This window comes from Eptatretus burgeri, chromosome 6 (assembly GCF_056783735.1).
Source record: "Eptatretus burgeri isolate ZD-2024b chromosome 6, Ebu_testis_v1, whole genome shotgun sequence".
NCBI lineage: Eukaryota > Metazoa > Chordata > Myxini > Myxiniformes > Myxinidae > Eptatretus > Eptatretus burgeri.
The window spans coordinates 37,619,666-37,644,361 of record NC_140966.1 but is presented as its reverse complement, the minus strand read 5'-3'; the positions used below and the strand labels follow the sequence as shown (position 1 = coordinate 37,644,361).

The window sequence follows — 24,696 nt, the reverse complement described above, 5'->3', positions numbered from 1 at the left end:
GTGTTGTGTGTTGCAAAAAGATGGTGTATATTTATTTGTATAGATTTATTGTTGCAATGCATTCCCTGTTCAGTATGTGTTTTGTGCTTCCTGATGTTGTCATGTTTCAATTTAGGTTTAGAATCGGAGAATTATTTTTATTAATATTATTATTATTATATATTTTTTTAATGAATTCATTTAACCTCGACTATAAGAGTCGTTGTGTGTCTGTCTGGGTGTGTTTGTGTGTCTCCATTTTTCTCAGGAATGGCCAAACATATCTTCATCAAACTTTCATAAAATGACTGAGTGTCGTGGAGTGTTTTCGGCCAAAAAAAGTTTTTGAAAATTTTGATAAAAGTTGGACTTTATTTTGGGATTTTTAAATTATTTTCTTTTTAACTCGCTCTACAGTGTTTGAGCCTTTATCCATCCATCCATTGGGACCATACTCTGTGCAGAGCGTTGGTGCTGCCTAAGCAGTCTCCTTGGCTATTGGACACAATCCTCGATGGGTCGCCACTCCGACACAGGATACCAGCATGCTGGCACTCATTTCGCCGACCTTGGAAGGATGACAGGCAGAGTCAACCCCACCTGGTATTACTTCAACAGCTGAGTGGGATTTGAATTCGGGATCCTAGGATCCCAAGCCTACCCTAACCATTAAACCAACTATATGAAAAGTAATTTAAAATTATCCCTGACCTCATTCCTTAGTGGATGTGGGGAAATGTTTAGGCTCCCACAAAAAAGCTAAATTTGATTTCTTCAAAATGCAAACATGATTAGAACAGCCCCAGACAATGCCAGATACCCCTGCTAGTCATTTGATAAGCAAAAGTTAGTGGTATTTCTTGAAGTGAATAATAATTTCAACATATATCAAAATATAATACAGATACAATGTAAAACCCCCAAAAAACTACACGAGGTCTACACTACACTACACTACACTACAAACTACACGAGCTGAGGTCATACTGATTGGAAAGTAATGTGGTTGATTGGCCAATGGTACACAGCTACATACTTAGAATAGTCACCTGCCCTGAGTGCTGGGAAGACTCGGATATACCTGCTCACCGCCGTGACTAGATATTTCCACTCGGCCGCAAGGTAAGGACAATGAAGATATCTGATTGGACAATTGTCCAGCAACCGGCTACTTCAGCCAGGTATGGTCACACTGAGTTGTCGTTGATGCGATGTCACGAGGGGGTGGACCTGTGAGATGGTGGAGGATCAAAGCCAAATACAAAAAGGTTGACCAGGACCCTTGAGGCGAGGATCATAGCTTCATCTGGGTGTGCAGTTGGAGAGATCCACATCAAGCCTGCGAAGCATTTTTTTTTGTGGTGTCAGTGTGCACACACTGAGGCTGAAACGTGAGACAGATTTCATGCAGCCTCAGAGTTGAGTGAGCCTGGAATGAGCCATCAGAGAATTGCCTGAATGTGGACAGCCTAAGGCCCAGTGAACAGCCGAAGCCTGAATGTACAAGGCCAGCAACCTTTGTGTTCTCCAAGCAGCCCTATGGTCATGCTAACGCAGGCCAGCTGTAGAGATACGCTTACATAGTATGTGGATCCATTGGATTCAGCAACGAGGTGGGAGCTTCCCATATTTTTAAATAACTTTTTGTATGTATAACTCTCACTTATTTATGAACTGTATGCACCTGGGTGTATATTTTTAAATTAATAATTTATCTGGTTTTTCTCGATGAGTGATCAAAGCTTATGTTGGAGCTTGTACACAAATCACATACAGGACAATGACATGAGGAGACTTTAGTTTACTTTTACATGAATTCCAAGGACATCCATAAAGGGTGACTAACATTTCAGGTTATTATAGTTTTAAACTTTTATCATTGCAAAGAAAAATCTGCCAGTGTAGTCTTAAATTGTGCCAACAAACTTGGTCAGGTTGTCATAGTAGTCCTTTCATTGGTGGCATATATATGGCAAACAAGCAGCTGCCAGACCAAAGAGATCTTCGTATAGTGGCAGGTATGGTTACTATTGGACCTTTGCTACCAGTTTAGTAGTTGTGGCCTCATGATGGATATGTTGTGGAGTTTAAAAAAAAATTGGTTCTGATAGACATGGTAATTGTGAGGCACCAGGTTCCTCATTGATGTGCATGGTCTCCTATGTCACTGCACACCCACCAGCTTGGTGTGTGATGAGCAGGCCCAGATAGGAACACAGCATTCTGCTTCCAAGAGGCATAGTGCAAGGGCAGATTTCTGAAATGTGAAAGTGTTCGCTCCCAATGTATATCTGAATATGAATACACATTGCCTTGGATTTGAATACACAATAGTACAAAAGGCCTTGAGCTTTATGTCAAAAGATTTGCAAGATCGGAAGCAGCAGAATGAGCCTAGAGTGTGAAGCCATACTCAGGAGTACTTTAGACAAAGACCTTGTACACTGTGATGAGTTATGGTAGCTCAGAACAAACTTGGCTCTGTGGAGACTACCATGGCATTGTCCAGCCATAGAAGCCAATGAAGAAATATGGTCTACTCATAAGAGGTTGTGACAAAAATTCTGAGATCTGTGAACTCCAGGAATGACACCTGTTTCAGGGTTTGGCCAGAGAGATAAACTGAGGGTTCAACAGCCAATCCTTTTATGGTATGGAGGGAGAGATCGAGAGCTTTTCCTCACTGATGTCTCTCGTAAAGAAATGGACAAGCCAGTTGCAAACATGAGTGACAAGGTGCTTGAGAAACTGGTGGAATGTTGCCATATCCTCGGGTGGTTTTGGATTGTTCAACATTGTCGAGTTTTGACATTGATGATTGTGTTTGTGATTGTTCATACTCCACGCATGAGATGCGAAAAGCAGGTTTCAGAAATTGGTTCATTTTGTCTGTCTGTCCACAAACGTCAGTTTATGATCAAGGAACAACTTGATTTCAATATTGATTGTTATATTTTGAACACAAATCAGAAAACAAACCTACAGTTCAGCAGTGCTTTGACTCTGAATTTGTCCTGATCACACATGCACAGAGAGGAGTGTGATAATTTATTTTACTATCTGTCTGGCAGTCAAACAAAATTGAAAATCATTCCAAGCAGGAAACTGTTTATAAGGACGTCATAAAGGACACAAACACTAGGCACAATGAACTAATGTAACATGTTAGTTAAGGTGGTGTAAAAGACGCTGCATCAATGGCAGTAAACTTTGAATATATATTTTTTTCTACAACGTTTAAAATCTTTATTTTATTTCAATTTAATTATATACTCGAACACTGTGGAACAAAAAGCACCTTTTGATAAATTCAAAACTGAGCTGTTTGGACAAAACTTGGACAAAATGTTACAGCATTTTATGTCATCATGATCAATCAAATTTTCAGCTCCCACACCCCACCCATGTCCTTGTTTCTCAAGACTGCGCAGGGTAAGGTGTTACATGAAGTCTCTTGTTTTGCATCTGCATCTGGCTGGCTAAAATCCTGAGGTGTGTCTGTGTCTGTCTGGATAGCTTGGATGGACACACACTTGCTTCTGAGCTGTCTTGCCTGGGTTTAAATCCTGACCCAGCTATAAACTGTCATCCCGGTGTTTCACAAGCAGAGTGATCAATGTGTGTGCTGTACCTCGGATGGACGTTAAACCGTGTGCCCCGTCTCCCAGTATTAGTTGATAAACATTAGAGATCCCATGGTTTCTTTCACAAAGAGTTGGTGAAGTCTCACTGGCATCATGACAAAATTACAAATTCCTGTTCTAATCTCCAGGGGGCACTGCATCAGTGGCACTGCCGTACCTCTGCAAGAACTCATGATAATCCACAGCCCCATGCTGCATATGAACGTGGACAGTGTGTGTGTGTGCGTGTGCGTGTGCGTGTGCGTGTGCGTGCGTGCGCGTGCACATTACCACATAAGATGGTGTTGCATTGTATTTTGGTTTGAGGCAGATGTAAAGGATTATTAATTTTTTGTGTAGTTATCATTATTATTATTATTGCTGGTAATACTGGAATGTCAAATGTAATTGTTGTGATTTATTGTTTCCAGGGTTGATTTCAATGTTCCTATGAAAGGAAAAGAGATAACAAACAACCAACGGTAAGTTAATTGCACTCTTTTTTTACTCTTTTTACTTCCTTACCACGAAAGAATGGATAAGTAGCATTATTGAAAGGTGTGTGTGTGTGTGTGTGTGTGTGTGTGCGTGCGTGCGTGCGTGCGTGCGTGCGTGCGTGCGTGCGTGCGTGCGTGCGTTAAACCATTTGATTCATAATAATGCAATAATAAAAATTAATGTTATTATATTGTTGCGGGCCGGGGGGTCGGGTGAGAAGACCACGAGGTGGGGAAAGCTATGTCGGTTCCCACCAGACTCCCCGGAATTGTAGGCCATCGCACACGGATAATTCCGTGACGCGGCGGGTCGCTTAACTGACCGTGGATGCCAATAACTCAACCGCGTGACCTAGGGTCCTTCCGTCTATGGGTTAACCGAGTTACCTAATTAATCACGTGGTTTAATTACCGGGGAACACGCCCTCGGGAGCCTTGTCCGAACCGAATCACTCGACCGGACCGGATCACTTTACCGGATCGGATGCAGCCGAGCGACACTGCCAAGGACGTACCGGCTACAAGGAACGGATCGTTGGGAATAAAGTCCCGGCTAAGCTAGGATTCGGACCATGCTCGATCAATGGAAGAAAAGACAAAAACGAGCAGGGAACATTCCTAATAATGATTTATTTACAATCAACTTACAAAAGGGGACACAGAGCAGACTTAACGTGAAAATTATAACAGTAACGATCTTCTGTGGTCTTACTTAGGCAGACAGGCGCCAGGACACGCATACGCACACACAGACACATAAAACCCAATGAAGAGTGAGTTTCGAACCAGGATTTAGGCACCGTAAAGGAGGAGCTTGAGTCGAGAAGGTGCGGAGTCCAGAGTGCGAGGGTGGAGTAGGCAGGACCAGGTAGGCAGGTGGGGTCAAAATCGTGTGGGCGGAGACGAGGAGGCAAAGACGAGGAGCAGGAGGCGGGTCGTGGCAGTGTCAACGAGGCGAGGCGAGAGAGAGGCGGAGAAACAAAAAGCAAGAGGCAAGAGAGAGACAGAGGAACTTCCCCGACCTTAATAGAATTTGCAGCTCGGGGGGAGGGGCCACCCTGAATCGTAACATCATCACGTGAATCGGGCGCTCTGATTGGCCCCGACCCCTCACGTGGCCCGCCAGCTTGGGCCGGAAACCGCATCACTTCGTTTCCTGCAAGGCCATTTCAAACAGCGGCAATATTGTGCTCCGACCCCACAGGATGACATGAATCGCCCACACCGAAATTGGCACGCGAATCATCCTGCAAAAACCCCCGGGCGACCGGTCGAGGGTCCCGCATGTCCGCTCGGGCGTTCAACCAGCGTCGATCAACGCGCTCGCTTCACGCGCGCCAGGTGGCCCGCACTGTACATTCCCTGGCTCGATCGCAGCTTCGCTGGCCGTAGAGACGAGAAGACGTCCACCATTCATGGAGAATCCACTGCTGCCAGCGAGGACCGAAGGTACATCATCATGAATAAATCCGTGCACGTTTCACGAGCGGCGTACGTGTCTGCTTTCGAGCACATTCCATACAGTGTGCGTGGTTCCGCCATTACGCATGTGGCCAGCGCACGCATTCACACGACTCCACTAGCGTGTGTGTGGGGCGAACACCAATATGTGTCGGATATTGAGTTTAAAAAGGAACAAGCCGCTTCCACTCACACACTCGTATCCTGCCAAACATGGCGTGGAGTCGTCTTTGTTGGCCTCCGTACGCCTTTCGTGCAGTGTGGGCGTCGTGCTGGCCGTGTTTCCCATGCCGTGAAAAACACCATTCGTGCAGCCTCCTCAGAGGTATTTATTCGCATGCCTTTTTAATGCAACCGGCAATCCTCCCCAGATCATCGGAAGCTCGAGTCGATAATCCCGCACCAACAAGCACACCACATGACTCGGCGCTGCAGTTTCCCCACCGTGACGCTGCACTCGCTGGCCCCACCTTACAGCGAAAGGCACACCTGGCTGATTTACCTCAGGAATAATCATAAAAGAAGAAGAGTAGCGATGAAATGAAGGAAAAAATGATTTAAGCAACCCTAGCTATTAGATAATTACATCATCGCAACGTACTCCCTTGTTGTCCCGTTAAACAAAAGGAAGGGACTATCTACACGTATAATAATGGAATAACTGTCTTGGGACACCTATCTGTTGTATGCATGCGGTTCTGAGAACCGCAACAATATAATGGGTAACACAATTCAAATTTGTCAATTAAGTGGAGATATTTAGTAGAATATTACTCAATAATTCTTCAGCTACTTGTGCCCTAAATGTTTCATGCATGTAAAAGGGTTTCAGATGTGAACTCATTTCAGCTTTAGATGTTACTAGACGACCCGTGAACCCGTTGGGTTCCCGTTGTGACAGCTTGGTTGATTAAAAAAGAAAAAGAAAAAAAAGATAGCTCCAGCGAACTATACCGCTGAGGTTGTTTGCATTGATCAAATTCTCCCGAAGAGTACTTGATTGAATCGGGAACTGATTTTTTTTATAATTTTTTTCGTTTCCCGATTTTAACGAAACTTGATACTGCACACCGCAGGAGAATGGTGAGTAAGGTGGGTCTAAAATTTTTGTGCTATCATGTACCATTTTGGCTGTATTTTGGGAACATACATACATACATACATACATACATACATACATACATACGTACAAGATGAGAGTTTTAGTAATATAGAGAAGATAGATATTTTACTAGAAGCACCCACTCCCTCCGGGAGCAGTCAGGGAGGTTATGTTATCCTTATTCAAACGTGCAATTCAAAATACCTCTCCAAAATACCTCTCGCTGCGAAATTCAAAACACTTCACTGCACTGGAAAACGTGGGGACAAGAATACTGGACTGCAAAGGGTGGGACTTGTAATACCCTCTTCCACCTGGAGGGGCACTACACTATACACACTTGCATAGATAATTTCCATCCCCCCTTCGTGTGAGTTTGTGTGGTATTTTATGTCATCACGGAGATGACATTGGAAAGTAATGTCACTGATAGGCCCCCACAATAATCCGCAGCCACATGCTGCATTTATCTTATGCTTTTACCCCCCCCCAACCCACTTCCCTCGACCCCCTGGGAAAGATAAAACACCCCTATCCACGAATTGGGGTCATGCCGATCCTATGTAGCAATTCTGGATGTAATCAGGCCAGAACTGTAGGAGGAATAGCCTGACAAACAAACAAACACATACATACACCGGTCTGTGAATTATTATCGAAAGGATTCCAGCACAGAGTTCCAGGCTTTAACTTCCTTTGAAACGAGGATGCTCACTGAATGTGTAAACATCAGTAAAGTTGATCAATATGGAGATCGATCATTCATCAATTGTTCCCACACATCCTCATGTGCAGAATTGCTGCTGCCCTGCCAACAATGCAGTACTGCTTGTCCCATGGTGCAAGATCTATTGTCATCGGCAGTCATTTTGGCCGGCCAGATGGCCGTCCAGCTCCTGATCGTTTCTCCCTAGCACCCGTGGCTGCTGAACTGCAACATCTTCTGGGAAGGTCAGCTTTGGAAACTGGATCTGGTGAAGATCAACAGATTCTCGTACTTGTGATTGTCCTTATTTTTATTTTTATTCTTTTTTTTTTCTTTTTTTGTATACCTTGTCGAGACTCACGTGAGAGCTAACACACAACGCACAGCAAGGGGGGCATGAGACAAGAGGGGTGCGAGTGGGAAGGACAAAACAGTGGGGAACAGAGACACCAGGAGGCCCGTGGAAGGGAGAGGGATGGGGTGGGGAACATGGGGAACACAAGATGGACACCACAGGGACCCTCAGGAAGGAAAGCAGGGAATCCGAAGGAGGTGGGCCTGGGTGGATTATCAATAGAAAAGATCGAGGATCCGGATGGGGGATGATAAGAGGTGGTGGTGAACAGCCGTTTTTAAGGCCTGGAGGGAAGAATGGGACTGATTAGAGTGAGGGAGTTTATTCCAAAGGCGGGAAAAAAGAGGAATGAAAGAGTGAAGGTGAGCAGTGATTCGTGATTTTGGTAGTTTTACCAGAAAGGGGTTGTCAGTGGACCTTGAGCGCCCTGTGGAAATGTGGTGGGGACAAATCGCAGAAAGAGCGGGGGGGGTGGGCGAGGCTGGAGAGTAGACGGTAGAAGACAGAAAGACCACCGACCAGCCTGCGGTGATAGAACAGGCATTTTAGCAGAAATATTTGGTCAACCTCCCACAAATTGCAAAAAAAGCAAACTCAACAGATTTTGATTCCTGGATATGTTCTCAGTGACAGAAAAAAAAGTCCTAAGGGATCCTCCGGGGGGGAAGTCCTGAAATCATGGAAATCCAATATGGCTGCCACCCTGCTTCGGGGAAAATGAGAAAATTGTAAAGATTGATATTTTAAAATGTAAATTTATGTTTTTCTGAATTCTAATTGTTTCTATTTATGGTCAGTATATTGATATACAAGAATAATTATAAAAAAGTGAAATGTATTGAGGGTAAAATAAAAAACAATACCTTTTTTGTCCCGAAAAAAAATATTTACCTGATTCTGATTTTGGCTCCTGGACCAAAAAAAATAAAAACGTTGAAGACACAAGATGAAATCAAGTCGATGGCAATACAATATAATTATGTAAATCATTGAAACATGACAAAATTCACAATTCCACTCGGGGCAATCACATCTGCCTGACGAAGGTTTCGAAATGAAAATGAAAATTCGCATTAAACTCAGAAACTACATCCATTATAAACTTACTATACATGTTGAGAAAAATCAAGCGTATTAAAGTTAGAACTCGACAATGTTGTCATCATCCTCATCATTGTCACATGGAGTGTTTGTGCAGCCAGAGCCCCTGCAGTTTCCACAAGCTGGAGTGCACTCAATGTTGTGCTTCTTGCATGTGCATCTCATGGTGCTACATTCAGCCTGGCAGTTGCACCTAATGACACGTAACATCTTTTCAGGAGCTGGAGCTATTGATGTCTGAAGTGGCTCAAAACCCTCGTCACACTTCTGCCAACCCCAGTCTGTGGAAGAAGTATGCAAGTCTGACGTCTTGAAACGAATCAAAGACCACCTTCAGAAGCATGCTGAGTCTGCAAAGATATCTTCTCGAACTTCAGCTTCTGGGTTCAGTATATGGACATGCTAGACATTCTACGCAAATACATCCTGGCAGAGTGCACTTGAAATGGGCACTACATCTACAGGCCATCCAGGAAATGCTGCCTTACCTGACAGCCTCGGGCCACAACCTGTATGCCAAATCTGCGAGGGTGTATCTGCAGCAGATGTCCAACCTCAAAACTCAACATCCCAATGTCCAACAACGTTTTGATGAGTGGTTCCATGTGGTTCGACGAAGTGATCGCCTGTGGGCAGGTATTTCATCTGACCTGATCATCGAACAAGTTCTGATGAGAAGTTTGAAGACCAGCGGGGGGCTCACAAGAGGGCGAGGAATGACAGAACAACAACGGCTGGTATGGCTACTACCAATGCCTGCCTGTGCAGAAATAAACCAGGCAATGCAGGAGCTCACAGGTGTGAACGACAACACTGGAGAGCAGAAGAAGGACATGACCAAGGCAAGACAATCTCGTGACTGGAAGGCCACACTATCAGCTCTTCAGTATTTACAGGAATTGAATCCGTTCAGTAGTGATCCACGTCTGAGGAACATCGCCACTGGAGTTCATGCACACCCCACCGTCAACGTCGATACAGCACATGCTGTAGGAGCCAAAATATTGAAATCTATGGATGCGAAAACACCTGCTGAGTACACATTTAAGAGGAAAGACCAAGTTGTCACCCTCGGCATGAAGTCATCTGTCAAGATTGATGGAGAGCAAGTCCAGGTTGACCCACAACTCCTCTTCCAGAGACTGATCACTGTTGCACAGACAGGAGAAGAACTGGAGTCGGCCTTCAAATATGAACTGTGCAGCTATCCACCAGCCCTCTTTGATTCCTCTCTTCAGCTCTGAGAAACACACAAGCCAGTCTTTGCTGATGCCATCTGGGATCTTCTTGGATCCGATGTCCCAGCTGATATCCTCAATGATGGGCAACAGTATGTTTTGGATGGCGGGGCACTTGTTCAACGCATTCCATGGTCTCGTAGATCTAGATACAGAGACATATGCCACCAGTACACTGATTATGTAACGAAGAAGTACGGAGATGCCATAGTCGTGTTTGATGGTTATGAGAGTACCAACACGAAGGACATGACACACCAGAGACGGTCTAAAGGGAATGCTGGCACTACTGTGACATTTACAGCTGACATGCATCTCACAATGAAGAAGGAACAGTTTCTTGCCAATAGGCAGAATAAACAGCGATTCATTTTTATGTTGAGTGAAGAGCTTCAGAAGAAGAACTGTGAGACACACCATGCCTCAGGGGATGCTGATCTCCTGATTGTACTGAAGGCCGTGCAGTCTGCTACTGTCACCAACACTGTGTTAGTTGGTGATGACACAGACCTCCTCGTCCTCGTATGCTACCATGCAAGCTTAGAATCCCATGACCTCTTCTTTTGTCCCGAGCCAAAGAAGAACATGAAGAAGCCTCGCATCTGGAACATCAAGGCAACAAAGAAAATGATTGTTACAGACATATGCAAGCACATACTGTTTCTACATGCAGTTCTTGGGTGCGACACGACATCTCGTCTTCATGGGATTGGAAAGGGAGCTTCCCTCAAAAAGTTAAAAGCAAACAACACATTCCATGAGCAGACCAAGGTTTTTGATACATATCCAGCTTCCATATGTGATGTGGCAGATGCAGGAGAAAAAAACATTGGTGATAATCTACAACGGAAAGTCAACTGACACCCTGGACACCCTCCGGTATCAGCGGTACTGGGACAAGGTGGCTTGGAGCTTCTCTCACGTGCAACCACAGACGTTACCACCAACATCAGAAGCAGCAAAGTATCACAGCCTGCGCGTGTATCTGCAAGTCCAAGAATGGAAGGGATGTGCAGATGAACTTCTTCCGACAGACTGGGGTTGGCAGAAGTGTGACGAGGGTTTTGTGCCACTTCAGACATCAATAGTTCCACCTCCTGAAAAGATGTTACGTGTCATTAGGTGCAACTGCCAGGCTGAATGTAGCACCATGAGATGCACATGCAAGAAGCACAACATTGACTGCACTCCAGCTTGTGGAAACTGCAGGGGCTCTGGCTGCACAAACACTCCATGTGACAATGATGAGGATGATGACGACATTGTCGAGTTCTAACTTTAATCCACTTCATTTTTCTCAACATGTATAATAAGTTTATAATGGATGTAGTTTCTGAGTTTAATGCGAATTTTCATTTTCATTTCAAAACCTTCATCAGGCAGATGTGATTGCCCCGAGTGGAATTGTGAATTTTGTCATGTTTCAATGATTTACATAATTATATTGTATTGCCATCGACTTGATTTCATCTTGTGTCTTCAACGTTTCTTATTTTTTTTTTGGTCAAGGAGCCAAAATCAGTATCAGGTAAATACATTTTTTTGGGGGACAAAAAAATTGACATTTTTGGACAAAAAAGCTATAATTTTTTATTTTACCCTCAATACATTTCACTTCTTTATAATTGTTCTTGTATCTCAATATACTGACCATTACTAGAAACAATTAGAATGCAGAAAAACATATATTTACGAATTAAAATATCAATCTTTACAATTTTCTCATTTTCCCCGAAGCCGGGTGGCGGCCATATTGCATTTCCATGATTTCAGGACTTTCCCCCCGGAGGATCCCTTAGGACTTTTTCTGTCACTGAGGACATATCCAGGAATCAAAATCTGTTGAGTTTGCTTTTGTTGCAATTTGTGGGAGGTCATCCGACATTTTGACTGTACTATGAGAGAGTGAGAGGCCCAAAGACTCGTCCTCATTGCAGGAGATGCCAATGATCCGAAATGCCTTGGTTTCCACAGCGTGAAGCCGAGAAAGGTGGGCGGCAGGAGCACCAGCCCAGAGGGGAGAACAGTCCTCCATCAGGCTGTGGACGAAAGCTTTGTAAGTGGTCAGGAGCTCAGGTGGGCCGCGGAAGGACTTTGCACGACGGAGGATTCCCAGTCGGAGACTGGCTTTGGAGGCGAGGTTTGAAATGTGGCTTTCCCAGGAAAGGTCATGGCAGATAGTGAGACCAAGAAGCTTGAAAGAAAGGAATTCTTCCAGAGGATTGTTGAGAAAGTGGATGGGGGGGAGGGTTGCCAAATGGTCCTTTCTGAGAGACATAGTGAGAGTGTGAGATTTGTCTGGATTGAAAGACATGTTCCACGTGTTGGACCAGTTTGTGATTTTATCCAGATCTGCAGTGAGCGAAGAAGCTGCTGCTTGCCGGTCTGAGGGATGGCCGATGGTCCGGCAGAGGGTGGAGTCATCAGCAAAGAGATGTAGATGATTTTCCAGAGAGTCGGAGAGATCATTGATGAAAACCAGAAAAAGAACAGGGCCCAGAACGCTACCTTGAGGAACTCCAGCCTGGACAGGAAGAGGGGATGAAAGAACTCAATTTAGGGCCACACGTTGACTGCGACAGGAGAGGAAGTCTGCGAGCCATGAGTGGAGATGGCCTTGGATACCATGGGAAGAGAGTTTGGTGAGCATTGCAGGGTGCCAGACTGTGTCAAAAGCATGTCCAGGGATAAGGCTCGGATTTCCTGCTGGCATTGAGGACCTCCATCCATTGTTGAGAGAGCAGAAGCAACATATCCAGGGTAGAGTGACCTGGTCTGAAACCAAATTGATGATCAGAAATCAAGCCATTGGAGAAGAGGAAGGATTTAATGTCTGAGGCGATGATGGATTCCATAAACTTGCTGATGATTGGGAGAAAGCTGATTGGTCTGTAGTTGCAGGGATCTGTTTATGCACCTTTTTTATGCAGGGCAGTAATATTTGCTGATTAACAAGCAGATGGCAGATGACCGTGAGCAAATGAGAGGGTGAATAGAGCAGAAGAGAGGGTGGGCAAGAGCAGAAGAGCAGGTTTTTAGGACACGTGGGCTGATGCCGTCTGGACCGCTTCTTGTTCTTCTTCTTCTTGCATATATAGCACATGGCTGTGAGTAGCATCATTGTCTGGGAGTGCAGCTGTGCCACTGATGCAACTCCCTCTGCAGGTTAGGGCAGAAATTTGGAATTTGGCCATGGTGTCGGGTCTACCGGTAATAGCTCAGCCACTCTTCGAGAAGGACACCATGGGATCTTTAACGTCTACCAACTATTGCCGGCAGAGGCGACGCCTAGTTTAACGTCCATCTGAGGGACGGCACATTTATTGATGCCTTGTCCTGCCTACAAAACACCAAGGTGACAGTTTGTAGCTCGGCCGAGATTCAAACCCAGGCTAGACAGCTCAGAGTTGAGTGTGCATACCTCGAGGCCATCCTATACTTGTGCTTTTAACACACTTACAATAAGACAAAGGTTTAGAGTGTCATATTTGTTGGTTTACTCTCTCCAATGATCTGGATAACTCGGGTGACATCTTTATGTCATCACCGACTCCCATTGCCCACAGGGAGGTGACATTCCTCTCCGACTGTGTCGGACCTGCCATTGAGGCTGCTTGCCATGAGCCAGCTGCTGGCTCTGTCATATTGCTCGAAAATCTTCGCTTCCATGCCGAAGAGGAAGGAAAGGGCAAGGATGCTGCCGGGAACAAGGTCAGAATCCAACATATACCCTGATGTGAAATAAAATATGTGGTATATTCTTATTTTGCATTAACTTAAGGCTCATAGTGGAGTTTTATACATACATCACATGCAATGTGTAAATATACTGAATTCCCTTCTCTTTTTTATGGCTGAGACCTATACAAAACCGTTTAACTCAAGGAGACGTCAAATATGCAGAAATCGCTTGTGTAAATTGTGAGAAACACGGACATTATGCCAATGGTGGATCGCCTCGGTGTATGGTCGGCTTAATGCAGTTCACCGCCTATGCATCCAAAATTATCTATGTATGAACTTCACCTGACTTGAAACTGAGAGTCAAACATCAGGCCAAGTTGGAGAAGGAAGTGAATGTCAAAGCATGACAAAAGGTCAAATTCTGATTTGCCTTTCCTGGAATGCTGGATCAGACCTATCTTTGGCTCATGTTAGGAGTCGATTTCACTTCGTGGCTGAAAGCCTTTGCCGAGTGTCCATACACCTTAATTTTAGACCTTCTGAGTAAGCAGAAAATTACTCTGGGATACTTTTATTCGTGCTCCAGTGGGCATTACAAATAAGACTATTCTCTTTTTGTAGTGGAATTTTAACCATGGGTATATTTTTTATTGTAAATGTATAAGGGGCAAAGCTTGCCACTTCATCAATATACTCACGAGTGCACCAGTACGGTGACCAATTTCCAGTTTGCTGGATAATTAATTGCACTACCCGCAATAGTTATTAAATACTGGTCCAGCGCCTTCATAAAGTTGTCAACCCCTTGACTTTTTCACATTTTGTTGATACAGCCTGGATTTAAAATGGATAAATTGAGATTTTTTTTTTTTGTCACTGATCTCCACAAAATACTCCATAATGACAAAGTGAAAACATGTTTTTAGAAATTTTTACAAATTAGTTAAAAATTAAAAGCTGAAATGTCTTGCGTCAATCAGTATTCAACCCTTTTGCTATGACGCTCCAAATTGAGCTCAGGTGCATCCATTTTCCTTTGGTCATCCTTGAGATGTCTCTACACCTTGATTGAAGTCCACCTGTGGTCAATTCAATTGATTGGACATGATTTAGAAAGAAACATACCTTTCTGTATAAGGTCGCACAGTTGACTGCATGTCAGAGTGGAAACTACAACAGAGTCTAAGGAACTGTCCGTAGAACTTCCGAGATGGAATTGGGAGGAGGTATAGATCTGGGTAAGGGTATAAAACAATTTCTAGAGTGTTGAAAGTTTACAAGAGCACAGGAAGCTCCATCATTAGGAAATGGAAAGAATATGGAACGACCCAGACTCTTCCTCGAGCTGGCCGTCCGACCAAACTGAGCAACTGGACAAGAAGGACCTTGGTCAGGGAGGTGAGCAAGAAGAACTACACAGTTTCTTGACTGACATGGGAGAACCTGCCAGAAGGCCAACGGTTTCTGTAGCACTTCACAAATCGAGGCTTTATGGGAGAGTCGCTAGACAGAAGCCACTCCTGAGAAAAAGGCACATGACAGCACTCCTGGAGTTTGTAAAAAGGCACGTGAAAGACTTTGAGAGCATGAGGCAAAATATTCTGTGGTCTGATGAGACGAAATTGAACTTTAGCCTGAATGTAAAGTACTACATCTGGCAGAAACCGAGCACAGTTCATCACCCATCAAACACCATCCCTACTGTGCGGCATGGTAGCTGCTGCATCATGCTATGGTGATGCTTTTCAACAGCATGGACTTGGAGACTTGTAAGGATAGAGGGAACAATGAATGGAGCCAAATACAAACAAATCCTTGAGGAGAACCTGCTTCAGAGTGCAAAACACCTAAGACTGCGGCAAAGATTTATGTTCCAACAGGACAATGACACCAACCATGCAGCCAAAGTGGAATGGCTTCAAAACAAGAATGTGAAAGTCCTTGAGTGGCCCAGCTAAATCCCAGACTTGAATCCCACTGAGAATCTGTGGAAAGTCTTGAAGATTACTGTTCACCGACGCTCCTCATCCAACTTGACAGAGCTTGAGCAAATCTGAAAGGAAGAATGGGAGAAAATCCTCATATCCAGATGTGCAAAGATGATGCAGATGTACCCAAGAAGACTCGAAGCTGTAATCGCAGCCAAAGACGCTTCTCCAAAGTATTGACTAAGGGGGTTCAATACTTGTATAAATTAGATATTTCTGTATTTCATTTTCAATACGTTTGTAAAAATTTCCAAGCAATTTCGAAAATAAAACAAAAAATTTCAATTTAATCCATTTTTAATTCAGGCTGTAACACAACAAAATGTGAAAAAGTCAAGGGGTGTGAATACTTTCTGAAGTCAGTGTGTGTGGACAATTTACAGGCATGATGGATCAAACGGCCTTTACTGTGCCTTCATTATTCATTAGCGAATCATTACCTCTGCCAACGAAGGTGGAAGGAGGTTCCGTTTTCACCTTGTTTGTTTGTTTGTCTGTGAGCAGGATATCTCAAAAAGTTATGGATGGATTCGGATGTAATTTGGTGGACCCATCATGTGTGGTGGTGGACCCAGTGGACCCACAATCGGTGGTGGACCCAGTGTGTGACAAGGACGAATTGATTATATTTTGGTGAAGATGTAGATCCGGATCCAGATCCTAGAACATTACAAATGATTCGTCACCATTGAGAGATGGGGGCCAAAAACAATATATAGCACGATATCTCAAAAAGTTACGGACGTATTTGGACGAAACCAGGATGGGTATGTGACAAGGACCAATTCATTCGATTTTGGTGCGGATACGAGAATTTTTAAATGTTTTAAGTGATTCTTCACCATTGAGAGATGGGGCCAAAAACAATATATACCATGATATTTCAAAAAGTTGATGGGTTATGACAAAATTTGGTGGCCGAGTCAGGTCGGTGAAGGTCCGAATGCAAATCCAGCCTATCAGTGGGATACTGTTCAGCCTGGCAGAGATATGTGCTCTACCAAGTGTCATTCTAGTTAATCAGCTGGAATGCTCTCAATATTACCAGATATTCACCAACGAAACCAACAAGCCCAACACCAAAACGAAACCAACAAGCCCAGTTAACTTATGAGGGGAAGAAGGATAACTCAGTTGTTAACACAATTACCTCTGAGTTGTCTGGTTCTGGATTTGTTTCCTATCGAGTTGAACGTGACTAAAACTGCCATCCGGTGTGGTGCCATCACGTGTATATCAAGCTTCACCTGATTCGAACATAATGCTAGGTTGTAAACATTTAATATCCCATCATGCCTTTGCGAAAAGTGTGCCATTGTGTGCCTGTGCTCTGGCGGATTCTTTTTCACAATGAAAATGAAATATTCAAGGAAATCAAACCTAACATTCATATTATCGGGATATGGATGTTAATTTTATGTTTAGTTAGAGTGAAAAAGGGATTTCAGTTCATAAGAATTTAAGCAAATTGATTGTCTAAGTTAATAGGGTGTGGTTAACTTGATCTCATGAATAAACTGGGGGCACAGGCATAATAATGGGTCAAACGTCCTCCTTTATCAAAATTCATTCATTCACAAGTTCAGGATTTATTTTATATAGCAAGTTCGTGATGTATTTCCAGGTTGTCCCAGACAAGGCTGCCATCGAGGCATTTCGTGCATCGCTCTCAAAACTTGGAGACGTTTATGTCAACGACGCCTTTGGCGCTGCACACAGAGCACACAGGTGAATCTCTCTTCACATCCAACTTTGATTGTTTGTGAAGAAGGATAAAAATGGAGATTAGTCATCGTATTTGTGAATGACTTTTTTTTGTCCCTCCCCTCCCTTTACCTCCATTTGATGTCCTTCCCCTCCAGCTCCTTGTTGGGCTGTGGCTTCCCTGTAAAAAGTGCTGGATTATTGCTGAAGAAGGAGTTGGATTACTTTGCTAAGGCCTTGGATAAGCCCGAGAGACCATTCCTGGCGATTCTGGGGGGGTATGTCATTCACTTTTTCATACCAGTCGGTATTGGGAATGTACCAAATCCAAACGACCTTGCTGTGGCTTTCAACACCATATTCATTCACCACCAAACAGACGGTGCTTGTGATAAAACAGCATTATAGTTAAAGTTCTTCTGATGTTTTGTAACCAGGGCAAAAGTGAAAGACAAGATCCAGCTGATTAACAACATGCTGGACAAAGTGAATGAAATGATCATTGGAGGAGGGATGGCTTTCACATTCCTTAAAGTGCTGCATAACATGAAGGTACACCACATTGATACTTTAAACCACATCTTTCTTTTCGCCATGCCCCTAAATGTCAAACTCAAACTTTGTCATATGTAATGAAATTTATTGCTGAACTTGTACGCTGTACAGTATAAGGTGCACATAGCAATTCCATTCGATTCCATTACTTTTTTTATTGTCCATGTGAAACATGGAAATTTTTCATCCACTGGCAATCAAATTTTTTTTTTAAAGATTGCATTACATTATTTTTTTGAACTTGCATTAAGCATATGAATCAAATTTGGAAGAAATTATTGTCTAAAGCGAAAGTACAAGGTAAGTGGAGCATGAAGGCGAAAGTCTGAACAATGAAAACAACAACAAACATAAAGTGGGTGCGATGGGTCCCGCATTATCCTGTGAACCTTCAACACAGCACGTTTATCATCATCATACAAGGTACAAATCACGGGAAGGTTTGTCCGTGTTACACCCTGAACAATCTTTCAGGATCTTTCCAATTTCTTAACATTCTCTTTTGACAACTTACCAAATGTACATAACAAACTGAAAGTAAGAAAATTTTAAATCAAGGACCGATAGAAAATAACCAAAATGCTCTTATCGACATGAAACTCTTTCAAGTTCCTTAAAAGGTACAATCTCTGGTTTACTTTACCAGCCAACATTTGAGAATTCTTGCTCCATTTCAATTTGTTATGGATCACCATGCCCAAATACCTACACTCAGAAACTTGTTCTGTGCCACAATCATGAATAACCAAAGCGTCATGGCCACCTGCTAAGCGGCGAATATCAAAAGTCATTTCCCTTGTCTTGTTGACATGAAGAACTTATATAATGACAGTCATACCAGTCGACAAACCTCTGAACTTCGTTTACATATTCATGCTTATGGTTCACTAGAAACCCACTAATTACTGGATCATCAGCACATTTGATAATTGTGCAATTATAACTTGAATTGCAGCAGTCACTTGTACACAAAGAAAACAAAATGGGGAAGGTAACACAACCTTGTGGTGCACCAAGATTCAAAACCCTGACACTTGATACCAGACGATTACACATCACCCATTGTGGTCTATCTGCAAGAAAACTGTGAAATAACATTGAAAACCTCAGTGTAACATCAAGTTTCAATAACTTGTCTGTTAATATTTGTGGTACAATGGTATTGCAAGCACTGGAAAAGTCAAAAAATACTTATCTTACCAAAGACTTGGGAGTATGTAATGGTGGAACAATCTTTGGAGATCGACAAACATAGCAGCCTCGCCACCCCGATTACTGTACTCTGATATGCAAATTGAGATTGGTCAACAAAGCTCACTTGACTGCTCAAAAAATTCAATTTCAACAATATCCTTTTAAAACATTTCATTACATTAGATGTCAAGACTAATCATTCTAATCATTGGGTTTTTTGTTTTTTACTTTTGGTACTGGAATGATAATAATTCAAGATTTCCAATTTTGGGGAATGACACTATTATCCAAGATTGACTTACAATGTATACACTGGGGCAGGTTGTTGACGACACAGTTTCAAAACCATATTTAGAAATACCTTCTGGGCCATTGGAATTGCTAACCTTAGTCTTAGCAACTACATTACGACACATCATACACATTCACTCCAAGACTCTCATCCGAGTCATGAATCGTCTTTAACATTTCCACAATATAATCAAAAATCATTTGGAGCATTTTCGGTTTGTTCGTTTTTGGAGTATTTTCTGATGTTACTGCCATTGCAGGCTCCTTGTCTTCTCCTTGAAGTCTGTTTCTTCACTCTCAAAATGATTTGCCCATCATCTAACTGTGGTCTTGTCAATGGTAGAGTAACCATCCACATATTTTTGATGCACATGAATGTTGACAGGACATACTTTCTCTTAAATTAAAAAAAAAAATTCCATCTCTCTGCTTTGTAGGCACTTCAAAGTTGACAGTCATTTTTGAAAGGCAGTGTTGGTGTCATGTGACCGTTTGCTGTACAAATGGGTATCGAAGGTCGGAAAATCATTGTATTTCCTGTTTTATGCATAAAAAGTCGATGCTCATGGAAGAGCAAGAACATATAACAGAACATAACAAAATAGCAACAACACAGTGGAAGGAGAAAAACACGAACAGCATGGTAAAGAGAAACAACAAAGGGACACTTGGAGGAATACTGGGCAAGGAGAAGAATGAGAGCAATGGGATGGGGAGAAGGAGCTCACAGGGGGTGAACAAGCTGGATACAAGCTCTGACCACTGAACTGTATGTATAACTAGAGCACACCTGCAGCACGCCTTTCCGCAGCGAAGCGGCCACCATGTTGGAATACTCTTCCCTCTCTAGAACACAAGAGGTACAGGCATAGCTGAGAGTGTGATGAGCGCTAAACTTTTCGGATTCCATTGACAGATTGATTCACATTTGTTTCCACATTTCCTCTTTTGTTTGTTTTCCTTTGGAGCCTTGTAATGGAGCTACAAATGTGACTACTGAAACTGAGAGTCTGATTTTAGTAAGTCAGAAGTGTCAAGTTGAGTTGGTTTCAGTGCGAGATGTCACTCTGAATCACTTTGCTGGTGATTATAACAATATGTGTTAAATGATAAATGAAACACATCAGTATAAACATAAACCGAATCGGTGACTGATTAGGCAAGTACTATAGAGTTGAAACTTCACCACCAAGAGCCAAACAATAATAAAATAATACCATCACTAAAAATTTCAAATTCTTATGTAATATAAAATAAAGTTCCCTTACTTGTGAAAAGTGATGCTTTTGGTCACTTTACAATTGTGGGAATGCCTGTTATTGCAGCTGAAAGTACAGCAGAACACCAGCTGTTTCAATGAAACCAGTGCAGCTGGCCAGCCTCTGGGGTATTCCAAGATGGCGGTCGCTAGTGCCACTGGCCCCCCACTGATCATCAGAGTGGGGTACACTCCAGTTATAAATACAGCTCAGTGGCTCTGACACATGCAAGAAGGGGGGGGGGCGGAAAAGGAGGAAGAGAAAGCTGGGGATGAAACAGCATGGAACAAATAATGGAAAGGATAGTTGGGGAGAGGGGAGAAAACACAATAACATGGAAAGGGGGTGGGCTTTTGGAGGATAAATGAGGGTAGAAATGATTATGAGCATAGGTAGGGGATGACCTGAGGTGGTGGTGGTGAACAGCCATGCTGAAGCCCAAGAGGGAAGAATGAGATTGAACAAACTGATGAAGTTGGTTCCACAACAATCCACAGGTGTGAGAAAAGAGGAGCAAATTAATGTAGGTGAGCAGTGAGCCTTATTTTGGGGAGTTTAACATGAATAGCATTACTAGTAGATTGCATGTGCTCTGCAGAAATCTGAGTAGAGGGGCCACTGAAAAGAAAGGGCAGAGGGTGCAATACCAGAGAGGAGGCAGTGGATGACAGATAGACCACCGACTTTTCTGTGATGTGTAAGTAATGGGCCCAGAGACTGGGCTTCATTGTTGGAGATAACATTGATTTTGGGGACCTTTGTTACCACCACACCGGGACGTGAAGTGTTTGAGGCAGGAGTGCCAGTCCAGAGGGGAGAGCAGTACTCCATCTAACTGTGAATATGTTGTTATAAGTTTGCATCTGTCAAGGAAAGACTTGGCACAAATCAGTTTTTCACAACCTTTGTCTTAAAATTGTCCATTTTGTTTCTCAAGTACCCTATCTTGCCATCTGTTTTACTTGTTTCCAATGTTTTTTTATGCTCTACTTACCCAGATTGGTGACTCTCTGTATGATGAAGATGGTGCTGGGTTAGTCAAAGACCTCATGGCAAAGGCTCAAAAAAATGGAGTCAACATCAACCTTCCCATTGATTTTGTGACAGCAGACAAGTTTGATGAAAATGCAACAGTTGGAGCAGCTACCATCTCACAGGGAATTCCTGATGGCTGGATGGTACTGAATGGTTGTCAGAAACTCGGGCATTTCGTGGAAATGTTGCACAGTTATTGCTTCGGTGATAATTAAGAGTTGGAGGGGGAAGGGGGTACTGACTATTTTCATTGTTAATTGAGTGGAAATGCAACACATCTGACAAAGTGAGCCATGTCACACAACCCACTCAGTGCAGGGGAATTAAATGATCCTCGGTTGTTGGAGAGATGGATGGGTACTTGATATTCTGCCATCATGATCACCAATCTGATATTTTTCTTCCTTTATTCTCTCATGCTCAGGGCCTGGACTGTGGTCCAAAGAGCTCACAGTTGTTCTGTGCGGCTGTAGCAAAGGCTCGATTGATCGTGTGGAATGGACCTGTTGGTGTCTTCGAGTTTGACAAATTCGCTGCTGGAACCAAGGCTTTGATGGATAGCGTTACTGCTGCAACCGCGAAAGGATGCATCAGCATAATAGGTATGTTTGTTTTGAAATCGAAGCACAGCCTGGGGACACCAACTTTTAAGTTCAGGATTAGATAAGTATTGCAAAAAAATCCAATGGACTGCTATCGAGTGGGAGCAGCTGTTGTTTAATATCTAGGAACCATCACACCTTAAAGATGCGTGTTTTTCCATGGTAGAAATTGTGTATTGGTACAAAGGACAAACTCAAATTCACACAACCCACTCAGTAGCATAACATTGTCCCTCAGCATAACTAGCTGAGGTAGGCAGATGGTAATGAAATAAAATCCTCTTTAGTTTAGGTCATAATAGCAATTAAGAAAAAAGTGAAAATAAATTTAGAAAATTCTTTAAAAGAATAAATAGAAACAGAAATGATGACATGAGGACCACTTGTCATATTATGAGCTCTTTACCTTGGCTCAGGTGGGGGTGACACAGCAACATGCTGTGCGAAGTGGAACACATCTGACAAAGTGAGCCATGTGAGCACTGGTGGTGGTGCCAGCCTTGAACTTCTGGAAGGTGAGGGTTAAGGTGGTGGTGGTGGACGCCTCTACACAGCATCAGCATACTCACAACATGTCTTCCATGTTCATGTGGCTAAAATAAATAAAAAATAAACAATAAAAAAAATCCTGGACAGTTTGCCACTCGTAAACTGCAGAAAATTCTGCTGAGCAGCAATGGGAATGGAATTTTCACCAGTGAAGGCAATTCCGTAAAGCTTTACCCATTTCATTACCAAGCAACTTTGTAAATTAAAATGAGTAAATTTGCTTGCTTTCAAGTAAGCTTTTATTCCAAGTTGTCCAATTCAGGAATAAAATTCGTCACTAATTACAGCAAAGAACTAGCAGTCTGTGTTGGCAACAGTAGAGAATAAAAACATGAGAATACAATGGTTTTATCTGTCATAAAAGAACAAAAAGCCACCCCAATCCTTCTACACTCGTTAAGCCACCCCAATCCTTCCTCCCTTCAAATTTCCAGTTTCTCCTCCTAAGAGTTTCCTTCTGTATCCATCTTGTCCACCATATTGTCCTCTCCTGCCCCTCATTCCTCCCCACACCCATTGTTTGTCCAAGTCTGCCTCTATCTTGGCCTTCAACTCTGCTGTTGTTGTCCTCCCCCCCCCCCAACCAACCCCCCCCCGTCTCCCAACTGTTCCTTTGACCTGTTGTGTACTGATCCATTTGGTGAACTAATACTAGCTCCTCTACAATCTTCGACTATATATACAAAAACAAAACAAATGAAAAAAACCTTTCCGCCATCTCTTTACCAATCTTTCCATCAAGCTCATCTGAACATCGATCTTCTCCCTCAGTTCGTCCATCCTCCTCCTATCCACCCCCATCACTCCTGCAATACTCCTGACCCATTTGTTCTTGCAGACTTACAGCTTCTGCTGTTGTTGCTCTGTCAGTGCTACAGTCTCCAGACCATAAGTATGCTGGCATTACACATGACTTCAGGACTTTCCCTTTCAACTTCCTCCATATTCCTGTCCACCACCAAACTCTCCACTTTCCTCCATGCATTCACAAATCGCACCCACTTGTATCCTCCAGACAAGCCAACTCTTACTTTTTGTTGTGAGCTCTCATGGCCACCACAAAAGCGAGTCACCACACAAGCGTGGGTTTGTCGGCCTTCAAAGAGAAAGTTTTTTTTTTTAATTAAATTTTTTATTTTTGCAATCGAGTGTTGAAAATCCAAATATTTTCCATCATGATTTGTTTTTCAATAGTCGAGCTGGTGTGATAAAATCACAAAACATAAAAGTATTCTTAAATACTTTTGTGCTTTCTGTCAACAACCTCCAACATGATGAAGATATCAGCTATGTCTTTGTTTGATGGCTTAACTTAGAAAAAGCTATGTATCGAATCTTGCAACTCTACAATTCTTCACAAAACTATTTCATGTCTGAACATACATCGCAAGCAGGATGCAGTATCGGCTGTTAGCTGCATTTGATGATCCTATCACTTAAGTACACTTGCTTTTCTGCTTGGAATCTTAGGGTATTGAGTCTGAGCCCCGTTGGCCACTGAATTAACACCAGGTGGGGTTGACAGCCTGTCATCCTTCTTAGGTCGGCGAACTGAGTACCAGTGCACTGGTAGAGTGGCACAGCATCAGCGGCACAGCCGCACTTCCAATAAATGATAGCTACCCAGAGGCCAAGCTGCCATACACAAGAACAGAACAGAAGTTGCTTTTGTATGAGTCAGTGCTTTATACTTTCACTCGCATCAACCTCTTTCTGCGGCGAGAGAATCCCAGTATATACCTGGCAGCTGATGCAATTGGTCTTCTTCAAAAA

At 43.1% G+C, this 24,696-nt stretch overlaps 1 protein-coding gene across 1 annotated transcript in view; it reads left to right on the top strand.

Moving 5' to 3' along the window:
- Positions 1 to 24,696, top strand: part of LOC147024564 (phosphoglycerate kinase-like) — a 38,897-nt gene that overhangs the window by 2,558 nt on the left and 11,643 nt on the right. The window contains exons 2-10 of the mRNA XM_085884608.1: positions 4,034 to 4,084; positions 7,458 to 7,613; positions 13,629 to 13,773; positions 17,359 to 17,462; positions 17,597 to 17,716; positions 17,876 to 17,990; positions 21,736 to 21,915; positions 22,197 to 22,374; positions 22,791 to 22,889. Of these exons, the coding sequence (XP_085740734.1) occupies positions 4,034 to 4,084; positions 7,458 to 7,613; positions 13,629 to 13,773; positions 17,359 to 17,462; positions 17,597 to 17,716; positions 17,876 to 17,990; positions 21,736 to 21,915; positions 22,197 to 22,374; positions 22,791 to 22,889 (1,148 nt within the window). The remainder of the gene's footprint in view (positions 1 to 4,033; positions 4,085 to 7,457; positions 7,614 to 13,628; positions 13,774 to 17,358; positions 17,463 to 17,596; positions 17,717 to 17,875; positions 17,991 to 21,735; positions 21,916 to 22,196; positions 22,375 to 22,790; positions 22,890 to 24,696) is intronic.